Source organism: Chiloscyllium punctatum, chromosome 1, assembly GCF_047496795.1.
Source record: "Chiloscyllium punctatum isolate Juve2018m chromosome 1, sChiPun1.3, whole genome shotgun sequence".
NCBI classification, from domain to species: Eukaryota; Metazoa; Chordata; class Chondrichthyes; order Orectolobiformes; family Hemiscylliidae; genus Chiloscyllium; species Chiloscyllium punctatum.
The window spans coordinates 66,248,173-66,272,979 of NC_092739.1; the positions used below are offsets into that span (position 1 = coordinate 66,248,173).

Below are 24,807 nucleotides of genomic sequence, written 5' to 3' on the forward strand. Positions count from 1 at the left end.
TCCTTCTTAAATGGGCAATGCCTCACTTTTAAACTCCCACTCAGGAAATATCCTCTCAGTACCCACAATTTCCAGCATCTGTGAAGCTCCTAGAATTGGATATTTTCAAATAAGATCACCTCTCATTCTACTATACTCCTCTCCAATGAGTATAGGACGAAATTGTTCAATCTTTTCTCAGTAAATCCCTACTCTGAAGTACTAGGAGACCAAGAGTATACACAATCCTTTAAATGGGATTAGATTAATTTAAATATCTGGTTGGCATCGATGAGTTGGACGAAAGGGTCTGTTTCTATGACGATGTGGTCTTAACAATGCACTGTACCAATACCTTGTTGCAAAGGGAATGGAATATGAAACTAACAAAGACCAACAATCCAGTTATCCTCCTAACCATCATCTTGTGATTAATGTACAAGAGCACCCAGATACTTTCAGGCGAAAGAAGCCCCTTGCATCTTTTTTAACTGTACGTTTTGTGTTCCATACAAATGCATGATGTTGTTGCCATGATGAATAGCTGTAGATTATGCATTTCAGCCACATATACTACAACAGGAATAATTTTTCTTGTGCACTGAAATTGTGGAACAGTATTGATGAATGATTGGAGGATCTTTTCCATATCTGCTCCCAATGATTCACATCCAAACAGCCTGAAATCAAATGTAAAAAAAATTATATATGGAATTAATTGAACCCTCCTAAACCCTGCTGTAAATCAGCAACAACTTTTCTTCATGCTTGGGTGTAGCATCCCTTTTCATTGGAGATTCTGCAATGCCAATGGTGCTATGCAAATGTAAATGTTGTGCTGAATGAAAATGCCGCCACCAATTTTACAGTGTATTAATTAACTACCTTCCACCATTACAAAACTGCCCATTATTTCACTACGGGATTTTGTCAGCCATTATAACCATTCTATATGGCCTCTCCAAGTTGCTAGTTAATCACAAATGCTGAGTAGATTTGTGTCATTGTACTCAGACCTCTGTTGATACCTTATAATTTCACGTGTTTGATGTTATGATTTTTTTTCAGATTGACAGCCTCTGAGAAATGTCATTTTGCCTTGCTGTCCCTTACCAACTCGTTCCCTCATGTGAAAATCTACATCAGAAATGCTAACTTGGAAAAACCCACTGTCCCCGAATACTTCCATAAGAATTTTCGACAGTTCACTAACACTAGCAACAGGTGAGGAAAGCTGAAATGGGAACAAGCATAGCTCAGAATTGGCCCTGTCTGTTGATAACATGTACCAAAGTATAAAGCTGCCATATACTCGGATACATGCTTCAATAACTCCACTTCAGTTTGTGTTGGTCAACAATACCTTCTCCATTTGCGTGATGCACTTGTAAGCAATGGTAGTGTTTGAGAAAGTTCCACAATGAAGTCATGCAAAGCCTCACCATTGGCAGTTAGACAGATTCTGCACTGGGAAGAATATGGAGCGTATAGAGAAATGGTCCTTGTTGTGTTAATTAATTATTGGCAGCAGTGTCTTGAAGACCAGGATCTAGCAAATTGAGTGTGTCAAGTAGCATACCACACCCATTCTGAATGGAGAGTGGTGACATCAGAAGATAAATATATTAATTGGCTCTTGAGTAAGATTTGCAATGAGTAACTTTAATCACAACATCCTGGCATATGGGTGTACCAGGGCACTTTGGTACAATGTGATTCTTCGCACGTCACATTCTTGGTCTCAGACGGTGGAGTTGGATGAGACAATCAATCCAACTACCCCAACAATCCAGTACAGTGTGAATCAATCCGAAAATCATTGAATTCTGGAGAAATATCAGAAGATCGGAAAGACTGTTATTGTGATAGCCCTATTCAAAAAGGAGGGAGGCAAAAAAATGGTTACTATGGGCCAATTAGTCCAACATCTATTTTTAGAAAAGTGTTGGTATAAATTATTAAGGAAATACTAGAACATTTGGAAAAATCATAACCAATCCAGCAGAACCACCATGGCTTCATTACAGAGAAATAATGGAATGTTCGCCCTTATTTCAAGAGAGTTGGAGTATAAAAGAAGGGAAGTCTTACTGCAACAAGGTGCTGGTGAGGCTGCATCTGGAGTATTGTGAACAGTTTTGGGCCCAATACTTAAGGAAAGATATAATTTCATCAGCGGCAGTTCAGAGAAGGTTCACTAGATGAACCCTGGTATGGAGGGATTGTGTTATGAGCAAAGGCTAAACAGGTTGGAACTCTACTCACCAGAGTTTAGAAAAATGAGAGGTGATCTCATTGAAATATAAAGGATTCTTAAGGGGCTTGACAGTAAATGTTAAAAGGATGTTACCACCCTTGGGGGGAGAGTCTGGCACTAGAGCGCATTATCTCCGATTGAAAGGGGTGGCAGTTTAAGATGGAGGTGAGGATGAATTTCTTCTCTAAGGTTCAAGAGTCTTTGGAACTCCTTGCCACAGCAAACTGTGGGGGCAGAGTCCTTCTGCATATTCTTGATCAGTCACGGAACCTTTTATGGTGAACAGGCAAGAAAATGGACGTGAGGAATGTCAGATCAGCCATGATCCTATTGAATGACCGGGCCATTGAGCCTACTTGTGTTCCTGTTTCTTATGGCCTTAAACAACTAGTATTACAGTGACCTCAGAACTGGCTTCCCATTTGCCCTTAAGGCTGTGGAATGGCTCATGACAATGATGGAATGTCAATGACAGAAACATTAAAACAAACAATGGAAGAAGTAAAGACTTGATTTTTGAACATTTATGTGAGACCCCCACAGTTTCTGAAAAAAATTGCTTGTCAGAAATTGACAGCCACTTTGATAATATACTACTCAACAAGTGCCTGGCTAATGTAGCGCGGATGCCTCTAGGCTCTCTGGAATGATTCCGAGACATAGTATTTGAAGTCAGCAGTCACTTTAATTGTCATGTACATGTCAACGGTGACAATGGACAGTATTCGCAAAATTTCATGATTAAGTTGACAAAGCTGCTCAAAGGCATCCTTGGAGGGAGGCAGTTATCAGGGTGGGGCAAATTAGATGTGCCGGACATTTCTTCTGGAAATATAAGAAAACAGTACGAAGGATCAGATAATGGATCTGCAGTCTTGCCATATCCAACTGTGAATGGTGATGGATAATTAGGGAGCTATTGGAGCAGAAGATTCTATTAAAATATCATTTTCATTGGTGGAGACCAATCTTTGGCCAATTTAGTTCATTCCACCTGATATCAGACTATGTCTGGGTGCAGTGGATACAGCAAAAACATTGGGGCTGACAACAACCCAGCTCTCGTCCTAAGTACTTGTGCTCAAGAACTAGCTGTGTCTCAAGCTAAGCTGTTTCAGTGCAGCTACAACACTAGCATCCACTCAATAATGTGAAAAATCACCTCTGATTTCCTGCTCACAAAGAAAATCAGGTCAAATCCAATCCAGGTAACTAAAGTTTTACTTGCACATCCACTAATATCATTTATTGTATCCGTTGCTCCCAATGCGGTCTCCTCTACGTTGGGGAGACTGGGTGCCTCCTAGCAGAGCGCTTTAGGGAACATCTCCGGGACACCCGCACCAATCAACCACACCGCCCCGTGGCCCAACATTTCAACTCCCCCTCCCACTTTGCTGAGGACATGGAGGTCCTGGGCCTCCTTCATTGCTGCTCCCTCACCACCAGACGCCTGGAGGAAGAACGCCTCATCTTCCGCCTCGGAACACTTCAACCCCAAGGCATCAATGTGGACTTCAACAGTTTCCTCATTTCCCCTTCCCCCACCTCACCCTAGTTCTAAACTTCCAGCTCAGTAACTGTCCCCATGACTTGTCCGGACTTGTCCTACCTGCCTATCTTCTTTTTCCGCCTATCCACTCCACCCTCTCCTCCTTGACCTATCACCCTTCATTCCATCCCCCACTCACCCATTGTACTCTATGCTACTTTCTCCCCACCCCCACCCTCCTCTAGCTTATCTCTCCACGCTTCAGGCTCACTGCCTTTATTCCTGATGAAGGGCTTTTGCCCGAAACGTCGATTTTACTGCTCCTCGTATGCTGCTTGAACTGCTGTGCTCTTCCAGCACCACTAATCCAGAATCTGGTTTCCAGCATCTGCAGTCATTGTTTTTACCCAGGTAACTACCACCCTATTGGTTTTCTCTATAATATCAGCTGGGTGATAGGACATGGTATTGCAGATGACATCTTCTATCAAGCAGCACTCGATAGTGACCTGGTCACTGATACGCAGTTTGAGTACCACAGTGCCCACTTGGCTTCAGACCACATTGCAAGCCTGGTCCAAACAGAATCACAGGAGTGTTGCTGTGCAGAAGGAGACCTGTCAGCCAATTGTAGACAAACATAGACAAAAGAGTTGAATTCCTGCGGTAGAATGAGAGTAACTGCTCTTGACATTAAGGCAATATTTGACTGAATGTGACACAGAGCTCTAGGAAAATTGGCATCAGTTAGCAGTTTACTGCTGAATAAGTGTAACTTGATATACTGTTAGTGAGACCTCTCGTCACTTTGATTGCACGCAGACCAATGGAGTGGTGACTTATCGGATTTCGTCTAACCTGTTTTCTGTGGACAGAACATAACTCAGTTTGGCACGTTCCAAGGTTCAAGACTACTTGCTGAGAGAAGCTCCTGCTTTAGTACATTGAGGAGCTGAAAACAGAAGAACTGCATTGACCTGTTAAATGTTAAACATAAATATAGATGTAGTAAGTGACATACAGGATTAAAAACAAACTTATTTGTTTTGTATTTTATGTCATCTAATTTATTCATATCATTAATTAAAGTGTGTTTTTGGAAAAGCAGTTCCATATCTTCCAGTAAATGCTAGTGCAGTAACAGTTCTGAAACAACTGAGCTAAAAATGCACTTCAATTCTTATCACCTTCAAGATTCATTCCCTTCACGACTGGCATATTATGGCTTCTACATCTGTCAGTACAAAGTGCACTGCCACAACTCATCAAGGCTCCTTTCTTTCCAAGTGCATGATCTCTGCTGACGGGAAGGCCAAGTGCAGCTGTCACTTGGGCACATCTTCAATGGGCTGCGTTTGCAAACACTGCTGCATGCTCACTCTGTGCCACTTGAATTGTATGGATGCAGGTTTCAGGAGGCCATAGCCAGAGTGGGTGGAGGAGTGTTGGGACTGGGTAGGGGGGGGGGGGGGGGGTGGGGTATTGATGGAGGGTGGAAGGGATGGTGAGGGTGACCAGGAGGGCCGGGGAGAGTAAAGAAGGTAAACAGAAGGAAGGGTCTCCAAGCTCCTGGGACCTCCATGTCAGCTCACCTCCCCAATCTCTGGCTCTGGGGCTGTCTTTCTCTTCCTTTCTCATTTTGGGAATTTTCCACCATCCCCATCCCATGTCTGGCATTCTTCTCCCTATTACTGAAGCCCACTTCAAAATTGCGCATACTTCCTTGCACATATATAGAGTAATATATTTGCCCATGACGTCTCATTGAATTGAATTTGTCACGTGTACCGAGGCACAATGAAAAGCTTTGTCTTGTGAGCAATGCAGGCAGATTTCATAGTTAAATAGTATAGTTAAGTAAATAATAGGCAAACAGCGGCAAAAACCAAAAACAGGTACAGGCGAATGCTAAGAGTGAGAGTCCATTCAGTATTCTAACAACAGTAGGGTAGAAACTGTTCTGAAACTGGCTGGTGCGTGTGTTCAGGCTTCTGTACCTTTTCCCCGATTGTAGAGGTTGTATAAAAGCATTGCCAGGGTGGGATGGATCTTAGAGAATGCTGGCGGCCTTTCCTTGACAGCGGGTCTTGTAGATGGATTCTATAGGTGGGAGGTTAGCCTTTGTGATTCTCCAGGTTGAGTTCACCACTCCCTCTAACTGTCTCCGATCTTGAATGGTCCAGTTGCCATACCAGGTAGTGATGCATCCAGACAGAATGCTCTCAATGGCGCACCTATAAAAGTTGGCAAGGGTATTTGCCATCATGCTAAAGTTTCTCTGCTGCCTGAGGAAGCAGAGACGTTGCTAGGCCTCTGTAATCAGTGCATTCGCATGAAGAGTCCCAGAACGCTTTTTGTTGATGACCACTCCCAGGAGCTTGACATTGTTGTTCCACCTCTACTGTTAATGTGTGGGGGGGGGCATGAGTAATATCCCATGAAAGTCAATAATGGGTTCCTTGGTTTTGCTGACATTGGGAGCTAAGTTGTTCTCAGTGCACCATTTTTCCAGGTCTTCTACCTCCCATCTGTAGTCTGTTTCGTCGCCATCTGAGATTCGACCAACTATGGTAGTGTCATCAGCAAACTTGTAAATGGCATCAGTCTGGTATTTGGTGACACAGTCATAGGTGTATAGTGAGTACAGTAGGGGCTAAGTACACACCCCTGAGGGGCTTCAGTGCTGAGTGTTAGTGAGGATGAAATATCGTCCCCAACCTTGACTGACTGTGGCCTGTGGGTCAGGAAACTGGGGATCCGTTTGCAGAGAGTGGAGCTTAGTCCGAGATTACTAAATTTAGTAATCAGTCTAGAGGGGATAATAGTGTTGAAGGCTGAACTGTAGTCAGTGAGTAGGATTCTTACATAGACTTCTTGAAACCAAAAACAACTACACGTTGCTATCAGTGCTTGGAACCAAAGAGTGTGCATGTGTAGTTGCCTGCAGTCGTCAGTATTAAATACTGCCTCACCTATATTGAGACTCCTTCAGTTTTACTGAGTCAGAGTCAGGGAACTCCTCTCTTCACAGCACTGTAGATATACCTTCAAACCATGGACTGCTGTGCTTTCAGAAGGAGATCACCATTGCAATCCTAAGGGTCATGGGAAATGGACAATAAATTCTACTAGTTGGTTGGCAGTTTGAATGATAAAACAAGTATAGCCTGCCTGATCTGGAATGCTGGCAGGAGCTTTTATGTCAGTGCTTTTGTGTACAAACTTACACTATTCAAGGAAGTAAAATATAACCTAGGAATTGTCTTGTATTTATTAGGTATTGAAAGTCTTTCATGGTCATGTGATTTGCAGGATTATAATTTTGTCATTTGTATCAACTGCAAGATAGTGACTTTACCAGTACACTGGCGTGGTTTGGATCAAAAAGGTAAAATTGCAAAGAGTATGCAAATGGTCATTACATACAGTGGGCTATGTACTACAGTTGAAACATGTTTTAGGCTGAGGTTCCATCTATCCTATGTCTGACCATCCTGTGCTGATTTGGGATTACTCCACACTGATGCCAGATTGAGAACCTGAGTTCATTCTGATGTCAGGCACTGTTCCCAGTCAGCAGTACACGTGATTAACTTCTGCTTGCATCATGAAACCTGATGGTCTAACTTTTTTATAAACAAAAATATTAATCAGAACAGAAAACCTTTGAGCACAGAGACAAACCATTTGGCCCACCAGGTCTCTGCTGGTTTTTCTTAGCTCCACATGAACCCCCCCCCTCCTACCTTCAGCGCCACTTTTCAACGTATCACCTGACTCTATTAAAATATTGATAGTGTTTAAATGTGTTTATATGGACTTTGTATTCTGGAGTGTGGTAGATACAATGATTAAAAACTTCTCTTTGGAAATAGCAATATGCAACAGAGGAAAAAAAAGAGGGAAAGTTCCAGATCAGGAATGTTCCTGATGAAGAGCTTAGCTCTAAACGTCGATTCTCCTATTCCTCAGATGCTGCCTGACTGGCTGTGCTTTCCCCCTTTTTGACTCTGAAAGAGAAAGGCAGCGTAAGAACTTTTACAGATTGCATTGGGCACCTGTCTATCTCTGTTACAAAGGCTTTAAATATAATGGTGGGTCTGCATAAAGCTTAGAATAATATAACCTCAGTTTTGATCTTAACTAATTTTGCTGCTTCATATGCATTTGAGAATAACTTCATTACAGGCACACCCATTGTCTTTTAATGTATTGAGACTTCTCATTTTGAATATATCGCCTGAGGTTTTGGCTTGATTAAGATGTCATCTTCTTTCACACATGCAAATGATATTGAAATTGTAAAACCCTCCACCCTGAGCAAATACTTTAGCGGTCACTTTTTAAATCTCCATTGTTTATCACAGTGAAACGTGGACGTCATCTCTATGTTCATATATGTTAGGCCGTGTTTATCATGGATTACTGTTATAAACTAATACTGGAGGGCAAATGATTCCTGAAATGTATTTTACAGATTAATGGAAAGTAACTCCGAGATCTGATAAGGGAAATCATACAAAGTAATAGGTTATCGCATGGGCTGCTATTATACTCTTAGTCCCATACCACTGACCAACTTTTATTAGGGCTGTTTAGAAGGATGTTCAAGACATACATGTTATCCACTCTGAAGATATTATCATCACTATTTCCAGTCCCACCTAAGCTTCTCTGATCCATACAAATGTTTTTGAGCATTTGCTGACTTGGTTGGAAGGATACAGTGTGATATACACAAATCGCCTTCGCACTGTGCAATCGATACTTGTGTATTGTGGAACTTAGCTCTGTTCTGATAATTTTGACTTCTCTAAATGGTCAATATCTATTCTTGACTTATGCACACAGCTGCAAAATTTCATTTTAACTTGAGAAGCAGTTAGTTCCTTGTGCAAAGCTGAACAGAAGAATTAAGGACTTGTCACACTCTGTTTGCTAACCCCCCTTTCAATTTGCTTTGCAGGGGAGGGAGTGGGGGAAATGTTTGTTTCTAATTATGTTGACATCCTATATATTTTACATAAATCCTGGTGTGAAGTCACCATGGCTGCGACAGGGTTAATAGGGTCTCTGTCCAGAAGAGACCCAGATGTGCATCATCCAAAGACGGTTAATGCAAGTGTCCAGCTCTCTTGGCTCAGAATTACTGAGAGGGGGAAAACCCTGGAAATGGCCCATAGCCAAACATAGAGCTTGACACTGATTGGAATTGGCCTTTGTCCTATTACAGAGAAAGGAGTTAGCTGTTTGGTGAGTCTCTGGTGAATGTTAATGGTATTTTATTTTCTAAGATTTCAATATAGTCCAGTATACATGTTAATGAAATATATCAAAGGCAGCATAAGTAAGTGAATAACAGAATTAAAACCCATTAAGGATGGCCCAACAGATAATGTATGAGGGTTGTTGCATGTGGGAACTCCTGGATGCCAACGCATTTGTGCTGAGTACTTAAAGCATGAGCAACTTTGGCTCAGAGTTTGAGTTGGAAGCTGAACTACCAGCATTGTGGTGCATCAAAGAGGGTAATGATTAACTAACTGAAATCTTTGTACCAGGAGGCAGCCTCACAACTTAGGATAGTGACCTCTGAGTTGGTCAGTGGTCAGGGAGAGGTGGGTGTGACTGAATGAAGCAGATAAAGGTGGCTAGAAAGCAGGAGTGGCAGCCTCTGGAACTGTCTGATAGGTTTGATTATCTCTCAACCTGTTTCGATAAAAATGGGGGTTGCAGGTTGGATGAGCATTCAAGTGTGGGGAGCAACACGATTAACTCTCATTGATAGCAGGTCATAATACAGTAAGGGGGATAGACTTTGTCCACCTGGTGCCAGGATTCGGGACATCTGCTCGGAGCTGATAAGGAACTTGCTGTGGTGGGGTAGGACCGAATGGTTATGTTTCATGGAGGCACCAACAACCTGGGAAGAAGCAGGAAAGAGGTGCTTCACAGGGGTTATGAGGAGCTAGGCGCCAAATTAAAAAGCAGAACCTTGAAGTTGTAATCTCTAGATTATTACCCGAACAGCATTCGCATTAGTGTCAGGTACGTAAAATTAAAGAACATGAACACATAACTGAAAGACTGGTGTGGAAAAGTGGGTTATGTTTCTGAGGATATTTGGAATCATGACCAGGAAAGTGTGTGCTAGTATTATCCATACCTGAACGATGCTGAGATCAGTGTTCTGGCAAACTGTTAATTCAAGAGTCTGGTGAAATTGGCTCCTTCAAAAATAAATTCATTTGGTCTGGGAGAAAGGTATCCACACAGGAAGGAATACTTTATAAATTACTCTTGTTGTCGCAATCAAGGGTGTAGATGAATAAAGAAGGGGAGACAATTCATCCTCCTCCTTGGAGTTTGTTAGTTTGGGATTTCCCCAGCTGGAACAGTAATAACCCCTTGGTAAAACTTACCTAGGGTCTCGTTCTAACTGTATGCATAATATTTGAGCATAGGTCATAGAATAGTAAAACAGCAGAAGGCCATTTGGCCCATTGTGTGAGTGCTGACTTCAAAGACGCTATCTAAATAGTGCAATTCCCCTGCTCTTTATGTCCTACAAAGTTACCTCCATTAAGTATGTAACCATGTAAGTTGCCCTAAGTTTTTTTTCCTGCAATCCTGTATCGTCACATTTGCTAACAAGTTGTGTTTCAAATTTCTTTTGCATTCTGGCTCTGGATCTTCTCTAAAGTCACGATCTCGTCCATACAGAAAGTAGTAACAAAACTTTGTTGCCGGCCTACAGGCTGAAAATTCAGCCAGAACAGAGAGTGTCCCTCGGCAGGCAGCACCAGCACTGGTGGGGATTTATATTTGTCTGCGGTCTAGATAAACCATCTCTTTGAGATGGGTCTCTGTGCTGCCAGGGGCACAAACAATCCCCCATTTATAAAACAACAGGATCACTGCCAGACTTGGTGTTGGGAGTAAATGTGGCTAGAGCTTGTGGTCATAACGCACACGTGGACTATGTCGTTTGGATTCGGAAAAAGTTTTCTAATGGAGCTATGTTTTTTTTAAAACCAGCACCAATTACTACACGAAAAAGAAACTAAAATCTCTCCTGAATACATATTTGAAAGCTGAAAAGAGAAAACAGCAAGCTGGATTAATTTGACAATTAAATCTGGTGGCTAAATCAAAAGACTAACAGGCTCGCCAAATTTTCATTTGCCTGAGGAGGAGCATTTCTGAAAGGCCAAGCTAGATTTCCTTCCCCAGAGGAAATCCCATTTTACTCTGCATTCCTGAAACCATGCTACCTTTTGCATGGCTTTTTCACAGGTCAGGAATGCTTCCTGTGCAAAAAGCAGACTGGCCTGCAACATTTTTGTTGAGTCCCATGTGTTTAACAGAATAAACCTATACCTCATCTGCCAAGTTGTGAAAGAGACTTTGTGCACCAGCCATGGAGAACTGGCCTCTACCCATACATTCTGCGGCAGGCATTCTTGAGATGGCCATTGTTGTCTCCTCAAGGTCTGATATCCTTTGGAATTTGGGCCTCACACTCCAGCTCAGTCCTCAGCAGCTCGTTCAGCTCCTGAAAGGTGGAAAGGGTGAAGTGTATGCTCATCCAAGAGCTTTGGTATTAGGTAATCACTCGAACGTGTCTCCCATGTCTTCACCACCTCTTTTTCTCCATAATGTGCATAAATCATTTCCCTTAGCCAAAGATGCTTGCTACTATGTAATGTCACATTGTATTGTGTACACAAGAGGTCAGCTATGCTGCATGCAGCAAGGCCAGACTGCATATAAACATTAGAGGAGCATCTCAGTCACCTCATATAGTGCAAATTCCAGGTTGCTTAAGGTGCATGTCATGTTTCCTGGTGCTGTGTCAATGCACTGGCCAATTTGGTGACCTCAACTAGACTGCTTTGGGGAACTGCAAGGTAGCTTTGGCCCACTGGGGAACAGTATGTTCATGTGGGCCTCAACCTGGTGCAGGAGGATCTCTGGGGAATACTCCTTTCTTGATATTCCTGGCTGCTCTGAGTGGCAATCAACCCAGAATAAGCTCAGCGGAGCTCCAGTTTTTTTTTGTTTTATAGTATGTGGGAGTTGCTGGCAAGGCCAGCATTTATTGCCCATCCCTAATTGCTCAGAGGGCAGTTAAGCATCAACCACATTGCTGTTGGTGTGTAGTCACATGTAAGCCAGACCAAGTAAGGATGACAGTTTATTTCCTTTAAGGACATTAGTAAGCCAGGTGGGTTTTGCCAACAATTGACAATGGTTTCATGGTCATCATTAGACTTTTAATTCCCAGTTTCTTTTAGTTGAATTTAAATTCTACCATCTGCCATGGTGGGATTCAAACCCGGGTCCCCAGAATACTACCAAATGCTATCGCATGAATCAGCATAAGAATGTGGTTTGCCTTCTCAAGTCAGTGTAGTTCATGAAGTGTGAATCTCTTGAGGGGATGGTGTTGCTCTGCATTCCTGACAAAGGTTTGGCAATATCATCATCGCAAGACTAATGAAAGGATGGCAAGCCATTGCTCTAATTGAACTGATCTGCAAAATCTGCACTGTTTGATACCTCTGCCTCATATGTGCCACAATCTACACCCTGAACCTGCCTCCTGTCACGTTGATGATAATTGCAGGTAAAGTTGTGAAAAGACCACCTCAGATTTTGCAACCTGGAGATGAAAATTTGGCTTCTTGTCAGGTACAAATCATTGTATACATTGCAACTGTCAAAGTAGTGTGATTTATTAAGCAAAACTGCTTAAATAAATAAAATGGGCAATTGGTTTGCCAGATTAAATTCTGAAAGTTGTTTATGTAAAATAATTGCTGTTTTAGTTTTCTAGGCCAAAGCTTTGACAGGAATTGCGTAGCCATGAAAGAACTTACAATTCTTGAATGTCTGATTTATCATGTCTCTGTCTACCAAACACACCAGCAAGCCACAATTATTAGTAATTTTTATGGTTCTTTATTGAATTGTCTAAGTCTCTTCTCTGCCAAGCTGGGTATCTATCTATTCAGGGATGTACAAGCACTGCATCATGCTTATTTCAAGGAAATGTATATGTAATTTACTTAACCATTATAATAAAAGCTATATCCGATTCAAAGAATCTTCCATAAGATTTCTAGACAGTATGTTCAGTTAAGTTAATTGAAGGCAATCACAAAATAAGTTACCTTAGCAAATCTATCTATATAGAAACAGAATCATAAATATCATTAAACTATTATCTCTTTTTTCAAAGCAATTTTGTAACTTAATATTTGTACATTAGGGCTGAAATTTGCAAAATAACAAATTGTGGTGAACAGACAGATCCAGAAGATGGTGGAGACAGAGTTGTTGAATATTTTTAAGCTAGTGGTAGATGGATTCTTCCGAGGCAGGAGGTTAGGGTTGCTGAGTAGCTGGAAATGGGGAATACAAAAGTCCTGAAGAAGAGCTTATGCTCGAAACATCAACTCTCCAGCTCCTCGGGTGCTGCCTGACCGGTTCTGCTTTTGCAGCACCACACTATTTGACTCTGATCTCCAGCATCTGCAGTCCTTACTTTCTCTTTATGGGGAATACAGAACACAAACATACTGACTATGATCTTTATGCATTGAATGGTGAAGCAGGTTCAAGAGGCAGAATGATCTATATCTGCTCCTATTTTGAATGTTTGTTTACACGATGTCTGGATTATTTCCCCATTGACTTCAATGGAAAAGAAACCTGGGCAAAGTGTAAAATGAGCTGCTGATTAATTTTGTTCCATTTCCTGCTTTTTCAGTAACACTGACATTACATTTTGCTTTTTATTCTTTACCCACTCCAGTTCCATTGTTATTTGTCACCCAGCTGTACTTTGGCAAAACTTACTTTACTTCATTTCCCAATCTGTGCTTCTATCATAGTTGTTTTTTCCCTGCCAGAAGCGCATATTATGATGTTTTCCATTGAATTATGTAGTTAGTGAACGGAAAAACCATGGGAGTGCACCAAGCATGGTAATTGTATATGGCAAGATGTGACTGTATGTCTCAATTTTATGGATGAAAACAAATGCAATATCCTTATGAAAAATAATGTTTTGTTCAGTTGGGTTATATTTTTGTTCTTTGTACATTTCTAGTATTGATTTTCTGTGAATTATAGGACTAATTGTGTGTCCCTGCTCAAGAATACGTTGAGAGATGAACGGTTATGGCAATACAAACTGCTAATCAAGGAAATAGAAACACTCTGGATGTTTTGTTATCTAGCTGACAGTGTGATATGAATTCCTGGAATAGGTGGGTGGGAAACAAAAGGAGTGCCAACTGACATTTTTCCAAGGAGCTTTCAAATGCCCTTCAGAACAGGACTCACTCTGTGTTATAGTGAATTAATCTTTTAAGCTGGTGTCCACATCCTCTTTTTTGCAAAGGGTCACGATCTGTTTGAGATATTTTAAATTGTATATTGTTGAAACATTGATATTTCCTTTAACTCCTGTGTGGAGAATTTACTCCATTGTTTGGATTCAGTGTCCTGTCTATCCTAACAGTCTGAGGTCAGAAACTTATGTTGTAACTTGACAATTTAGAAATTGAAGTTGTATTGTGTGAAAATTGCAAGAAACATTAACACCTTTGTCTGCCTGCTAATTTAACAAAGGGTTTAAACATTTATTTTATTTCCGTTCATGTCTTTGTTGAAATAATGAAAAGAAAAGACTTCTGATAATCATTTTTGCCATTTTTTAACCAAAGTTCCACAGCAAACATTCAGTCTCTTGTTTCAGATTTATTAAAAGTTTTCTACATAGGATACTATGTAGAAAGTGCTATATGCTGCTTGTTGTTTATGGCATTTACAACTGGTTCAGTGGGTGTATGCATTTACGTGGATCATTTATATTTTACTATTTTTATGCTTGTCACAAAGTAATCTCCTTACTGGTACTTTCAGGTCGTGCAGGTTTCCAACAGTGAAACTGTGCTGCAGATCCATTCAAAATTGTATGCCATGTGCCCTTAAGCTTTAAAGAGCTGCTTCAAGCAGAAGTGGTTCAGCAGTATTCTCAACCTGCCAGTCCTGTGGGATATAGCACGTCATTTGGCACAAGTTACTGAGTCGCAACTTTCACTTCTGCTTCTGGGTCAAAGTGCCAGAAAGGGTGAAATATTATCACGGGCTGACCAGTCAGCTGGCTGCTGCTGGAGAAAAAAATGGCCAACTGGTATTTTCTACCAATGCATATTGTGGGAATGGAAAAACCCCATGAAATGCAGACTGCTTGGGAGAATCTCTGTTTCTCCTGCACTGTCGCTGATGGTAAGTGGGATCAGTGGTGGTATTGCAATACAAATCAGTCCCACAGTTTTTGTGCATTACTAACTGAAGTAAGCACTATGTTTCAACTGTAATCCACCTTTCCCGTGTCAGGCTGTGTTGTTCATGTGCTGAATGCTGGAGAGTTCTCTAAATATTCTGACTAATATTTGTAACTCGACCAACATCCCAAACGCAAGTTAACTGTCCACTAACTGATCATGAGCAAATTAACAGACAATATGGTTCCTGCATTTCCTAAATTACAATAGGGGCTACACTTCAAAAAGTGCCTTGTTGGTATAAATCAAGTTTGAATGTCCTGAGGTTGTGACTGATGCTATATCAATGCAAGTCCCTTCACTTCCTTGAGATTTGATTTGTTTTTTTTCTTGTAACATTTAATTCAAGAATGAAAGATTTACCAAAACAATCAGGTGATAACAAGTACAATTCTGACCGCTGTCTCAGTCAGATTCTGCCAAGGGATCATATTTGCTGTTTTTTCTTTTAGGATGGGTGATCATTAAAGATGTTTTGTTGCTGCCCTTTGAAACATTGTCACTTCTATTCCAGAGAATAACTCCTCCCCTGAGCTTGGGTGGGTGAGTAGACCAGTCACACCACAGTTCTGCCATAACAGATGTAACTTCCAACAAAGACCAGCACACCCTTCCTTCAGCTATTCATTTAACCCGTTGTTCTCCATTGTTGGTTAGACTATTCGTCCTCACTAAACAACAGTGGTGAGTGAAACACCATGTGGTACACTCATTTGTATAAAGTTATACTGGTAAACATGCAGATGGAAGCTTAGCGCTGCCCTTCTACCGGTTACAAACAAAGCGAGAGGGGTCTGTCCATCCTCAAGAGGAAAGAAGTATTATTCTATGTGTGAAGGTATGAAAGGAAACAGAAGAGAACACATTACAAAGGTATAAACTGTATCAGTATGGGTATTATATTATTGATCAGATTTTACAAAAGATTCCAGTTTTGGAACATTCACCAACTGTGTCTGGAACTGATACATTGGTTGTAGTTTCCATCTGTGAAGTTATCAGGCAGGTAAATGAGCCAGAGTGAATGGTAAGTCATTGCTGCCCTCCTCCTGACCTCTAAATGAGTTGGTTGTCAATCTAATGTCAGTGTGTAGCAATAGCTGATCGATTCGGCTGAATGCCGAAACCGTTAGCACAGAAGATTTCACTGAGATTTCCACTATTCTGTACTTCAGTTCACCCATTTAAATTATGTAGTGACAGGAATTATTTGTTCCAACTCTGGATGAACAGTTTATTTCCTCTAGAATAAATGAAGGGTAAAATTCATAAATATTTCCTTCCTCCTTGAGCAGTCTTGCAGGAACCATTGACATCAGCACCTGCATTCCCCAAGTATGCTCCTGGTGGTGAAGGCCTGTGGAGGATCTGCTCAAAGTTATTGTTGTACATTTGCAAAAACTCAGTGTTAGCTGTCTGTAGTATTACTGTGTTGATTGCGAAGACAAAATGGAAGTCTCTTGCAAAATCAGAAGGGGAAAATGTATTTTCAGCTTTTGATCTGAATTTTGAAATAAGATAGATATCCATCTTCAGTTCTGAAAAGAAAGCAGGAATCAATTTAAATGGCACTATCTTGAGGAGAAATTGTTTGAGAAAATTGTGTATTTATTTGGGATGTTGTGAGCTTCATAAGTGTCATGCATATCTTGTACAAGTCACTTTCATATAGGATTGCAAACAGGCTGTTGAGCCCATTGAGCCTCCTGTACTACTCAACTTTTTTTTAGATTAGATTCCCTACAGTATGGGTACAGGTCCTTCTGCCCAACAAGTCCACACTGACCCTCGGAAGAGTAACCCACCCAGACCCATTTCCCCACCCTATATTTACTCCTGACTGATGCACCTAACACTATGAGCAATTTCCCATGGCCAATTCACCTGACCTGCACATCTTTGGACTTTGGGAGGAAACCGGAGCACCCGAAGGAAACCCACTGGGAGAATGTGCAAACTCCACACAAGCAGTCGCCCGAGGCTGGAATTGAACCCGGGTCCCTGGTGCTGTAAGGCAGCAGTGCTAACCACTAAGCCACTGTGCTGCCCCCATTTGCCTGGTTCTGACTTCATATCATATTCCAGCACCATCTATATATTTCCTGATGTCATTTAGTCTCCAGAAATTGATGAATTTCTATCTTGAACATGCTCAATATTTGCGCTTCCTCACCCTTCTGGGGCAGAGAATTCCAAAGATTCACCACCCTCTGTTGAAGAAATTTCTCCTCAGCTCACTCTTAAATGGCTTACCTCAAATCTTAAGATTATAACCTTTTGATTTTATGCCCAGCAATCCGAGGAATTGCTCTATCTACATCCATCCTGTCATGCCTTATTCGTAATTATTATTAATACTCTCTATTGTATCGTGTGTTTGTAATGACAAGGAAACGTGCGATCATAAGTTTTGAAAGAAGCTAATTCACCTCACGTTTGTTTTGCATTGTAGTTCAGCTAATTTACATTGTTGAATTGTCAAAAGCTGTCAAAAGATCTACACATCCCATTGTGTGGTGTATTTTTGGTAGCTCTCCCCTTACCTGCGGTTTCGTAATGCTCAAGTTAAACGACCCTCCCGGTAAAAACAATGACTGCAGATGCTGGAAACCAGATTCTGGATTAGTGGTGCTGGAAGAGCACAGCAGTTCAGGCAGCATCCAAGTAGCTTCGAAATCGACGTTTCGGGCAAAAGCCCTTCATTAGGAATAAAGGCAGTGAGCCTGAAGCGTGGAGAGATAAGCTAGAGGAGGGTGGGGAGAAAGTAGCATAGAGTACAATGGGTGAGTGGGGGAGGGGATGAAGGTGATAGGTCAAGGAGGAGAGGGTGGAGTGGATAGGTTGAAAAGAAGATAGGCAGGTAGGACAAGTCCAGACAAGTCATGGAGACAGTTACTGATCTGGAAGTTTAGAACTAGGGTGAGGTGGGGGAAGGGGAAATGAGGAAACTGTTGAAGTGTTCCGAGGCGGAAGATGAGGCGTTCTTCCTCCAGGCGTCTGGTGGTGAGGGAGCGGCGGTGAAGGAGGCCCAGGACCTCCATGTCCTCGGCAGAGTGGGAGGGGGAGTTGAAATGTTGGGCCACGGGGCAGTGTGGTTGATTGGTGCGGGTATCCCGGAGATGTTCCCTAAAGCGCTCTGCTAGGAAGCGTCCAGTCTCCCCAGTGTAGAGGAGACCGCATCGGGAGCAACAGATACAATAAATGATATTAGTGGATGTGCAAGTAAAACTTTGATGGATGTGGAAGGCTCCTTTTAGGGCCTTGGATAGAGGTGAGGGAGGAGGTGTGGGCGCAGGTTTTACAGTTCCTGCGGTGGCAGGGGAAGGTGCCAGGATGGGAGGGTGGGTTGTTTGGGGGCGTGGACCTGACCAGGTAGTCGCGGAGGGAACGGTCTTTGCGGAAGGTGGAAAGGGATGTGGAGGGAAATATACCTGGTAGTGGGGTCTGTTTGGAGGTGGCGGAAATGTCGGCGGATGATTTGCTTTATGCGAAGGTTGGTAGGGTGGAAGGTGAGCACCAGGGGTGTTCGATCCTTGTTACGGTTGGAGGGGTGGGGTCTGAGGGCAGAGGTGCGGGATGTAGACAAGATGCGTTGGAGGGCATCTTTAACCACGTGGGAAGGGAAATTGCGGTCTCTAAAGAAGGCCATCTGGTGTGTTCTGTGGTGGAACTGGTCCTCCTGGGAGCAGATACGGTAGAGGTGGAGAAATTGGGAATATGGGATGGCATTTTTGCAAGAGGTAGGGTGGGAAGAGGTGTAATCCAGGTAGTTGTGGGAGTCGGTGGGTTTGTAAAAAATGTCAGTGTCAAGCCGGTCGTCATTAATGGACATGGAGAGGTCCAGGAAGGGGAGGGAGGTGTCAGAGATGGTCCAGGTAAATTTAAGGTCAGGGTGGAATGTGTTGGTGAAGTTGATGAATCACTCACCTCTTCGCGGGAGCACAAGGTGGCACCAATGCAGTCATCAATGTAGCGGAGGAAGAGGTGGGGAGTAATTACGGAAGATCAACTGCTCTACGTAGCCAACAAAGAGACAGGCATAGCTGGGGCCCATACGTGTGCCCATGGCTACCCCTTTGGTCTGGAGGAAGTGGGAGGATTCAAAGGAGAAATTGTTAAGGGTGAGGACCAGTTCGGCCAAATTAATCAGTGTCGGTGGAAGGGTACTGTTGGGGACGTCTGGAGAGGAAAAAATGGAGGGCTTGGAGGCCCTGGTCATAGCGGATGGAGGTGTAGAGGGATTGGATATCCATGGTGAACATGAGGCGTTGGGGGCCAGCGAAACAGAAGTCTTGGAGGTGGAGGGCGTGGGTGGTGTCTCGAACGTATGTGGGGAGTTCCTGCACTAGGGGGGAATAAGACAGTGTCGAGGTAGGTTGAGATGAGTTCAGTGGGGCAGGAACATGCTGAGGCAATGGGTTGGCCAGGGTGGTCAGGCTTGTGGATCTTGGGAAGGAGGTAGAACCGGGCAGTGCGGGGTTCCCGGACTATGAGGTTGGAAGCTGTGGGTGGGAGATCTCCTGAGGTGATGAGGTTCTGTATGGTCTGGGAGATGATGGTTTGGTGATGGGGGGTGGGGTCATGGTCGAGGGGGCAGTAGGAAGAGGTGTCCTCGAGTTGACGTTTGGCTTCAGCAGTGTAGAGGTCAGTGCGCCAGACTACCACTGCGCCCCCTTTATCCGCTGGCTTGATGGTGAGGTTGGGATTGGAGCAGAGGGATTGGAGGGCTGCGCGTTGTGAGGGTGAGAGGTTGGAGTGGGGGAGGGAGGTAGACAGGTTGAGGCGGCTAATGTCCTGGCGGCAGGAAATGAAGAGGTCGAGGGCAGGTAATAGGCCAGCGCGGGGTGTCCAGGTGGATGCAGTGTGTTGGAGGTGGGCGAAGGGGTCCTCGGAAGGTGGGCGGGAGTCCTGATTGTGAAAGTAAGCTCGGAGGCGGAGGCGACGGAAGAATTGTTCGACGTCACGGAGTGTATTAAATTCATTGATGCGTGGACGGAGGGGGATGAAGGTGAGTCCTTTGCTGAGGACTGATCGTTCGTCCTCAGTGAGGGGGAGGTCTGGGGGGATGGTGAAAACTCGGCAGGGCTGGGAGCTGGGATCTGGTGTGGGCCTCCAGTCATCTCTCAAATGAGAGTGTGGCCCTATGGTTCGGAAGGACTATGGTGACTCTATCTTTTTTAAATTTTAGTGAATCTTTATTCAAATAGGTGTTGATGAAGTAATTTATGGATTCTGTTTGAAATAATGGTGTTAGTAAACTAAGTACAGGTCATTCTGCTCTGACATGTGGTTTGTTAATGCAAGTTCATTGCAATTGACGCATGGGGACTGTTTCTAAAACACTAACTTTTAAAATGTGTTGGCTGTAACGCGATTATATCACCACTTTAAGTGTTGTTTCTAAAGTGCAATTTTTCTATAATGCAGAGTTGCATAAGAATGCATCCAACGCATTATAGAAGAGTTACATTTTTAGCTTTTTGCTAGCGTTATGTACTTATGTCCCTTTCAGTTGCATTGGGTCATGTTGTCTTGCGAAAATGCAGAAAAGAGTTTTATATATTAGAATAATAGGACAAACAATATATATATATAATATATATATAATTTTTAGAAACAAGCACGGTAATCTCCTCCTGAGCAATCTCCCTAGCATCCCAGATGCCCATTTTCAGCCAATTTGATAAACTGTATGTGATATCAAGAACAAGATGGAGGCGCAAGATGTTGTGAGATATTGTGTGAGATATTGCCCAGGTATGTTCTACCTACATAAAACAAGGGACAAGTTCAACCTGCTCTTCCCCCCCCCTCATTCTGTCTACTCTCAACCTCAGTAAAGTGATGCAAAATGTTATCAAGCAGCATCTGTTCAGTGACTCCCAGCTTGGGTTCCACTCAGACCCTCAGCTCCTCGCTTCATTACAGCCTTGGTTCAAATATGGACAAAACAGCTGAATTCCAGAGGTGAGGTGAGAGTGACAGCCCTTCACATCAAGAAGCCCGAGGAAAAACTGAACTCTATGGGAATCAGAAGGAAAATTCATCACTAGTTGGAGTTGTACCTTGTACAAAGGAAGGTGTTTGCTGTACTTGAAGGTAGATCATCTCAATCCCAGACTATCACTATCTCAGGGTAGTATCCTAGGCCTAACCACCTGCTGCTGCTTCACCAATGACCTTCCTTTCATTATAAGATCAGAAGTGGAGGTATTCAACAACTGTAAAATGTGAATACCTTTTACCATTTGTGAATACTCAGATACTGAAGCAATCCATGTCCAAATGCACAAGCCCTGAACCATTTTCCAGGTACAGATCCAATAATGCTCACAATTTATAAAATTGTGATTCCTGCAGTAGCTTTCACAGCTATAAGGCATGATTTTGATTCTTTCAAAGACCATTCATGTATGTTTTAAAATTGGCCATTCTCCTGAGAGATTTAAGGGTTGATGCAGACACAGGAAGTGGTCAAGTTTCACATCAGTTACTCCATTTTGTCATCGGTATTATGTCATGCTCAGTTGCTGTTGTCGCACTGATGAAGACCAACAGGAGTGTGCTCACATTAGCATCAGTCTGTCACTTTTTCTGCAGGGATGTTTTATGAGTATAAGATGGAAGCTATAGTAAAGCCCTTCAGGATAAGGATGATACTGCTTGATACTTCCTCATTTCTAACTGGAGGTCACATTTCAGATACTATGGCACGCTTCCATAATTCATTTATTATCTTTGATTGTGATTTGTGAATGCACTGAATGAATTAATAATCCACATTCAAGATCTTCACTTTTCTTTCAGCAGGCAGAAAATCTAACTCTTCTGGGGTTGCAATTCGCTCAAAATGCTTATGTTTGACCGTTTGCCTGGCAAACAAGACCCAATGGAACCCGTTTCAATGGTGAGTGTGAATGTCATCATTTGGTTAAGGAGCAGGAAATCCAAATCCATCACCTTTTTCATTTTGAATTCTTGTCTATTTTCTGATTTAGGGTTTACTTCACATTTCATTAAATAGTTGACACATCCATATTAATAGAGAGGATTTCTTTAAAATATAGCCAATGGTAAAATAGGACTCTTCGTTTTTACAGTGGATGCTAATGGATATACTTTGTAATTAGTTTACAGCTTATAGTGAGTGTATATTGTTAATAGGTGAGCCTTGCAGATTTGAAAATAAGCTTGCATTTTGATCCACAGCTTCTATACCTTTAGCTAATGTGAGATAGAGTAAGAAGGAGAATATAGATAAGTGTTTCTACTCATGATGTTTATCCAATGATCCTTTGCTCAAAATCTACATCTATGACCTTTTGGCTGATGGAAACTTCAACCGGATCTTTTCCTCCTTCAGAAGAAATAAAGAATAGGAGAGTGGATAGACCATACATCTATTCGAGTTGTTCTACCTTTCAGTACAACTATGGTTGGGGTAAGGTCTTCAACCTTCACTCCAAATTTTCACACAATTCCCATATCTCCTCTTGCTCAAAATCTGTCAATCTTTGTCATGAATAAGTATCCATTGGTCTCTGGGGCAGAGAATTCGAAAGATTCACAATTTTGAATGGAGTAAATTTCCTCATCTCAATTTATAACCACATTTTGTGATTCTGGTTTAAGGACACCCAAAATCCCACCTCCTCTCTCACGCCATAGCCCACCAATGAGTGCAAATATTTCCCAATCTCTCACAATTCAAAAAATATTTCACTTGCTTTAATTCTTCTGACCTAAGTGAATCACTTCTCACTTCGCTACATTGTGCTCCATCCTTGGTGTTCTTATAAACCTACCCAACCTGCCACTTCACATCCTCCTCTCTACTTACATTCCCAGCTGATTTTAGCAATTACATTCTGTGACACTGTTCATCCAAGTCATCACTGGAGACAAAATCACTGAGGCCCTGTACTGATTCCTGTGGTACCGCACTAGTTACAGCCTTCTAATCTGAAGATGCAAGGTTTATTCCAACTTTCTGTTTTTGGTGCATTGAACAATCCTGAGTCCATGTTATTATATGACCCTCAATCCCAAGAATCCTGATTTTTGTGATTAGGAGAAATATTTTCACCAGAGATTGGTGAGGTCTGAAAGAATAGTATAAGGAAGAACCCTTGGGGTACATAAATACTTTGATATGCTTTTTAAATTCTATAACCCACAGATCTATAGGTAAAATCACAACAATCCCAGAGGCCCTTAAGACTGCTGTTTCATTGGAGAGAGGCATTTGGTGATGGCTTAACCTGAGGGTCACCATACCTCTGGTGAGGGAAGGGTTGAGAAGGTGGGATCTTCATAGTGATCTTAGCTGGTACAGAACTGAACCTGTACTATTGACATCACTCTGCATCGCAAACCAACCATCCAATCAACAGAGCTAACCAACACCCCTGCAAGTCTATAGACAAAGAATTGGAAAGTGGGAATAAGCTGTGAAGCTCATTTTGCTGGCACGGAAAGGATGAGTCCAAGTGTCAACTTCCTGTGCTAAAATAATTTATGTTCCTTCAGAATGATTCAGAATGGTCCATTGATACATAGCATGTTGCATGAATAGCTATTGTATCAGTAAAAATACATTCCTTGTTCTTGTGAAGTGAGCCAATATGTTAAACATAGAACATTACAGCGCAGTACAGGCCCTCCGGCCCTCGATGTTGCGCCGACCTATCATACCAATCATCAAACCTACACTATTCCACGTACATCCATGTGCATGTCCAATGACGACTTAAATGTACTTAAAATTAGCGAATCTACTACCGTTGCAGGCAAAGCATTCCATACCCTTACTACTGAGTAAAGAAACTACCTCTGACATCTGTCCTATATCTATCACCCCTCAATTTAAAGCTATGCCCCCTCATCATCGCTGTCACCATACTTGGAAAAAGGCTGTCCCTGTCCACCCTATCTAACCCTCTGATTATCTTATATGTCTCTATTAAGTCACGTCTCAACCTTCTTCTCTCTAATGAAAACAGCCTCAAGTGCTCAGCCTTTTCTCATGAGACCTCCCTCCATGCCAGGCAACATCCTAGTAAATCTCCTCTGCACCCTTTCCAAAGCTTCCACATCCTCCTTTATAATGCAGTGACCAGAACTGTACACAATACTCCAAGTGCGACGACCACACCAGAGTTTTGTACAGCTGCAGCATAACCTCATGGTTCCGGAACTCGATCCCTCTATTAATAAAAGCTAAAACACTGTATGCCTTAACAACCCTGTCAACCTGGGTGGCAACTTTCAAGGATCTGTGTACATGGACACCGAGATCTCTCCGCTCACCTACACTACCAAGAATCTTACCATTAGCCCAGTACTTTGCATTCCGGTTATTCCGAACAAAGTGAATCACCTCACACTTGTCTGCATTAAACTCCATTTGCCACTCTCAGCCCAGCTCTGCAGCTTATCTATGTCTGTCTGCAATCTATGACATCCTTCGTCACTATCCACAACTCCACCGACTTTAGTGTCGTCTGCAAACTTATTAACCCATCCTTCTACACCCTCATCCAGGTCGTTTATAAAAATGACAAACAGCAGTGGACCCAACACTGACCCTTGCGGTACACCACTGGTAACTGGACTCCAGGATGAACATTTCCCATCAACCACCACCCTCTGTCTTCTTTCAGCAAGCCAATTACTGATCCAAGCTGCTATATCTCCCACAATCCCATTCCTCCACATTT

General features: G+C 42.4%; 1 protein-coding gene across 7 annotated transcripts in view; it reads left to right on the forward strand.

The window, feature by feature from the left end:
- The window catches only part of LOC140472397 (Krueppel-like factor 3), an 88,969-nt gene that overhangs the window by 25,920 nt on the left and 38,242 nt on the right, over positions 1-24,807 (forward strand). For 3 of the 7 annotated variants that reach the window (XM_072567492.1, XM_072567554.1, XM_072567502.1), the window contains one exon: positions 21,896-21,995. In XM_072567492.1, coding sequence (XP_072423593.1) covers positions 21,939-21,995 — 57 coding nt within the window. In that variant the 5' untranslated portion in view covers positions 21,896-21,938. Of the gene's footprint in view, positions 1-1,047; positions 1,204-21,895; positions 21,996-24,807 lie in introns of all 7 variants that reach the window. The other 4 variants (XM_072567508.1, XM_072567515.1, XM_072567538.1 and 1 more) reach the window with 3 other exon arrangements.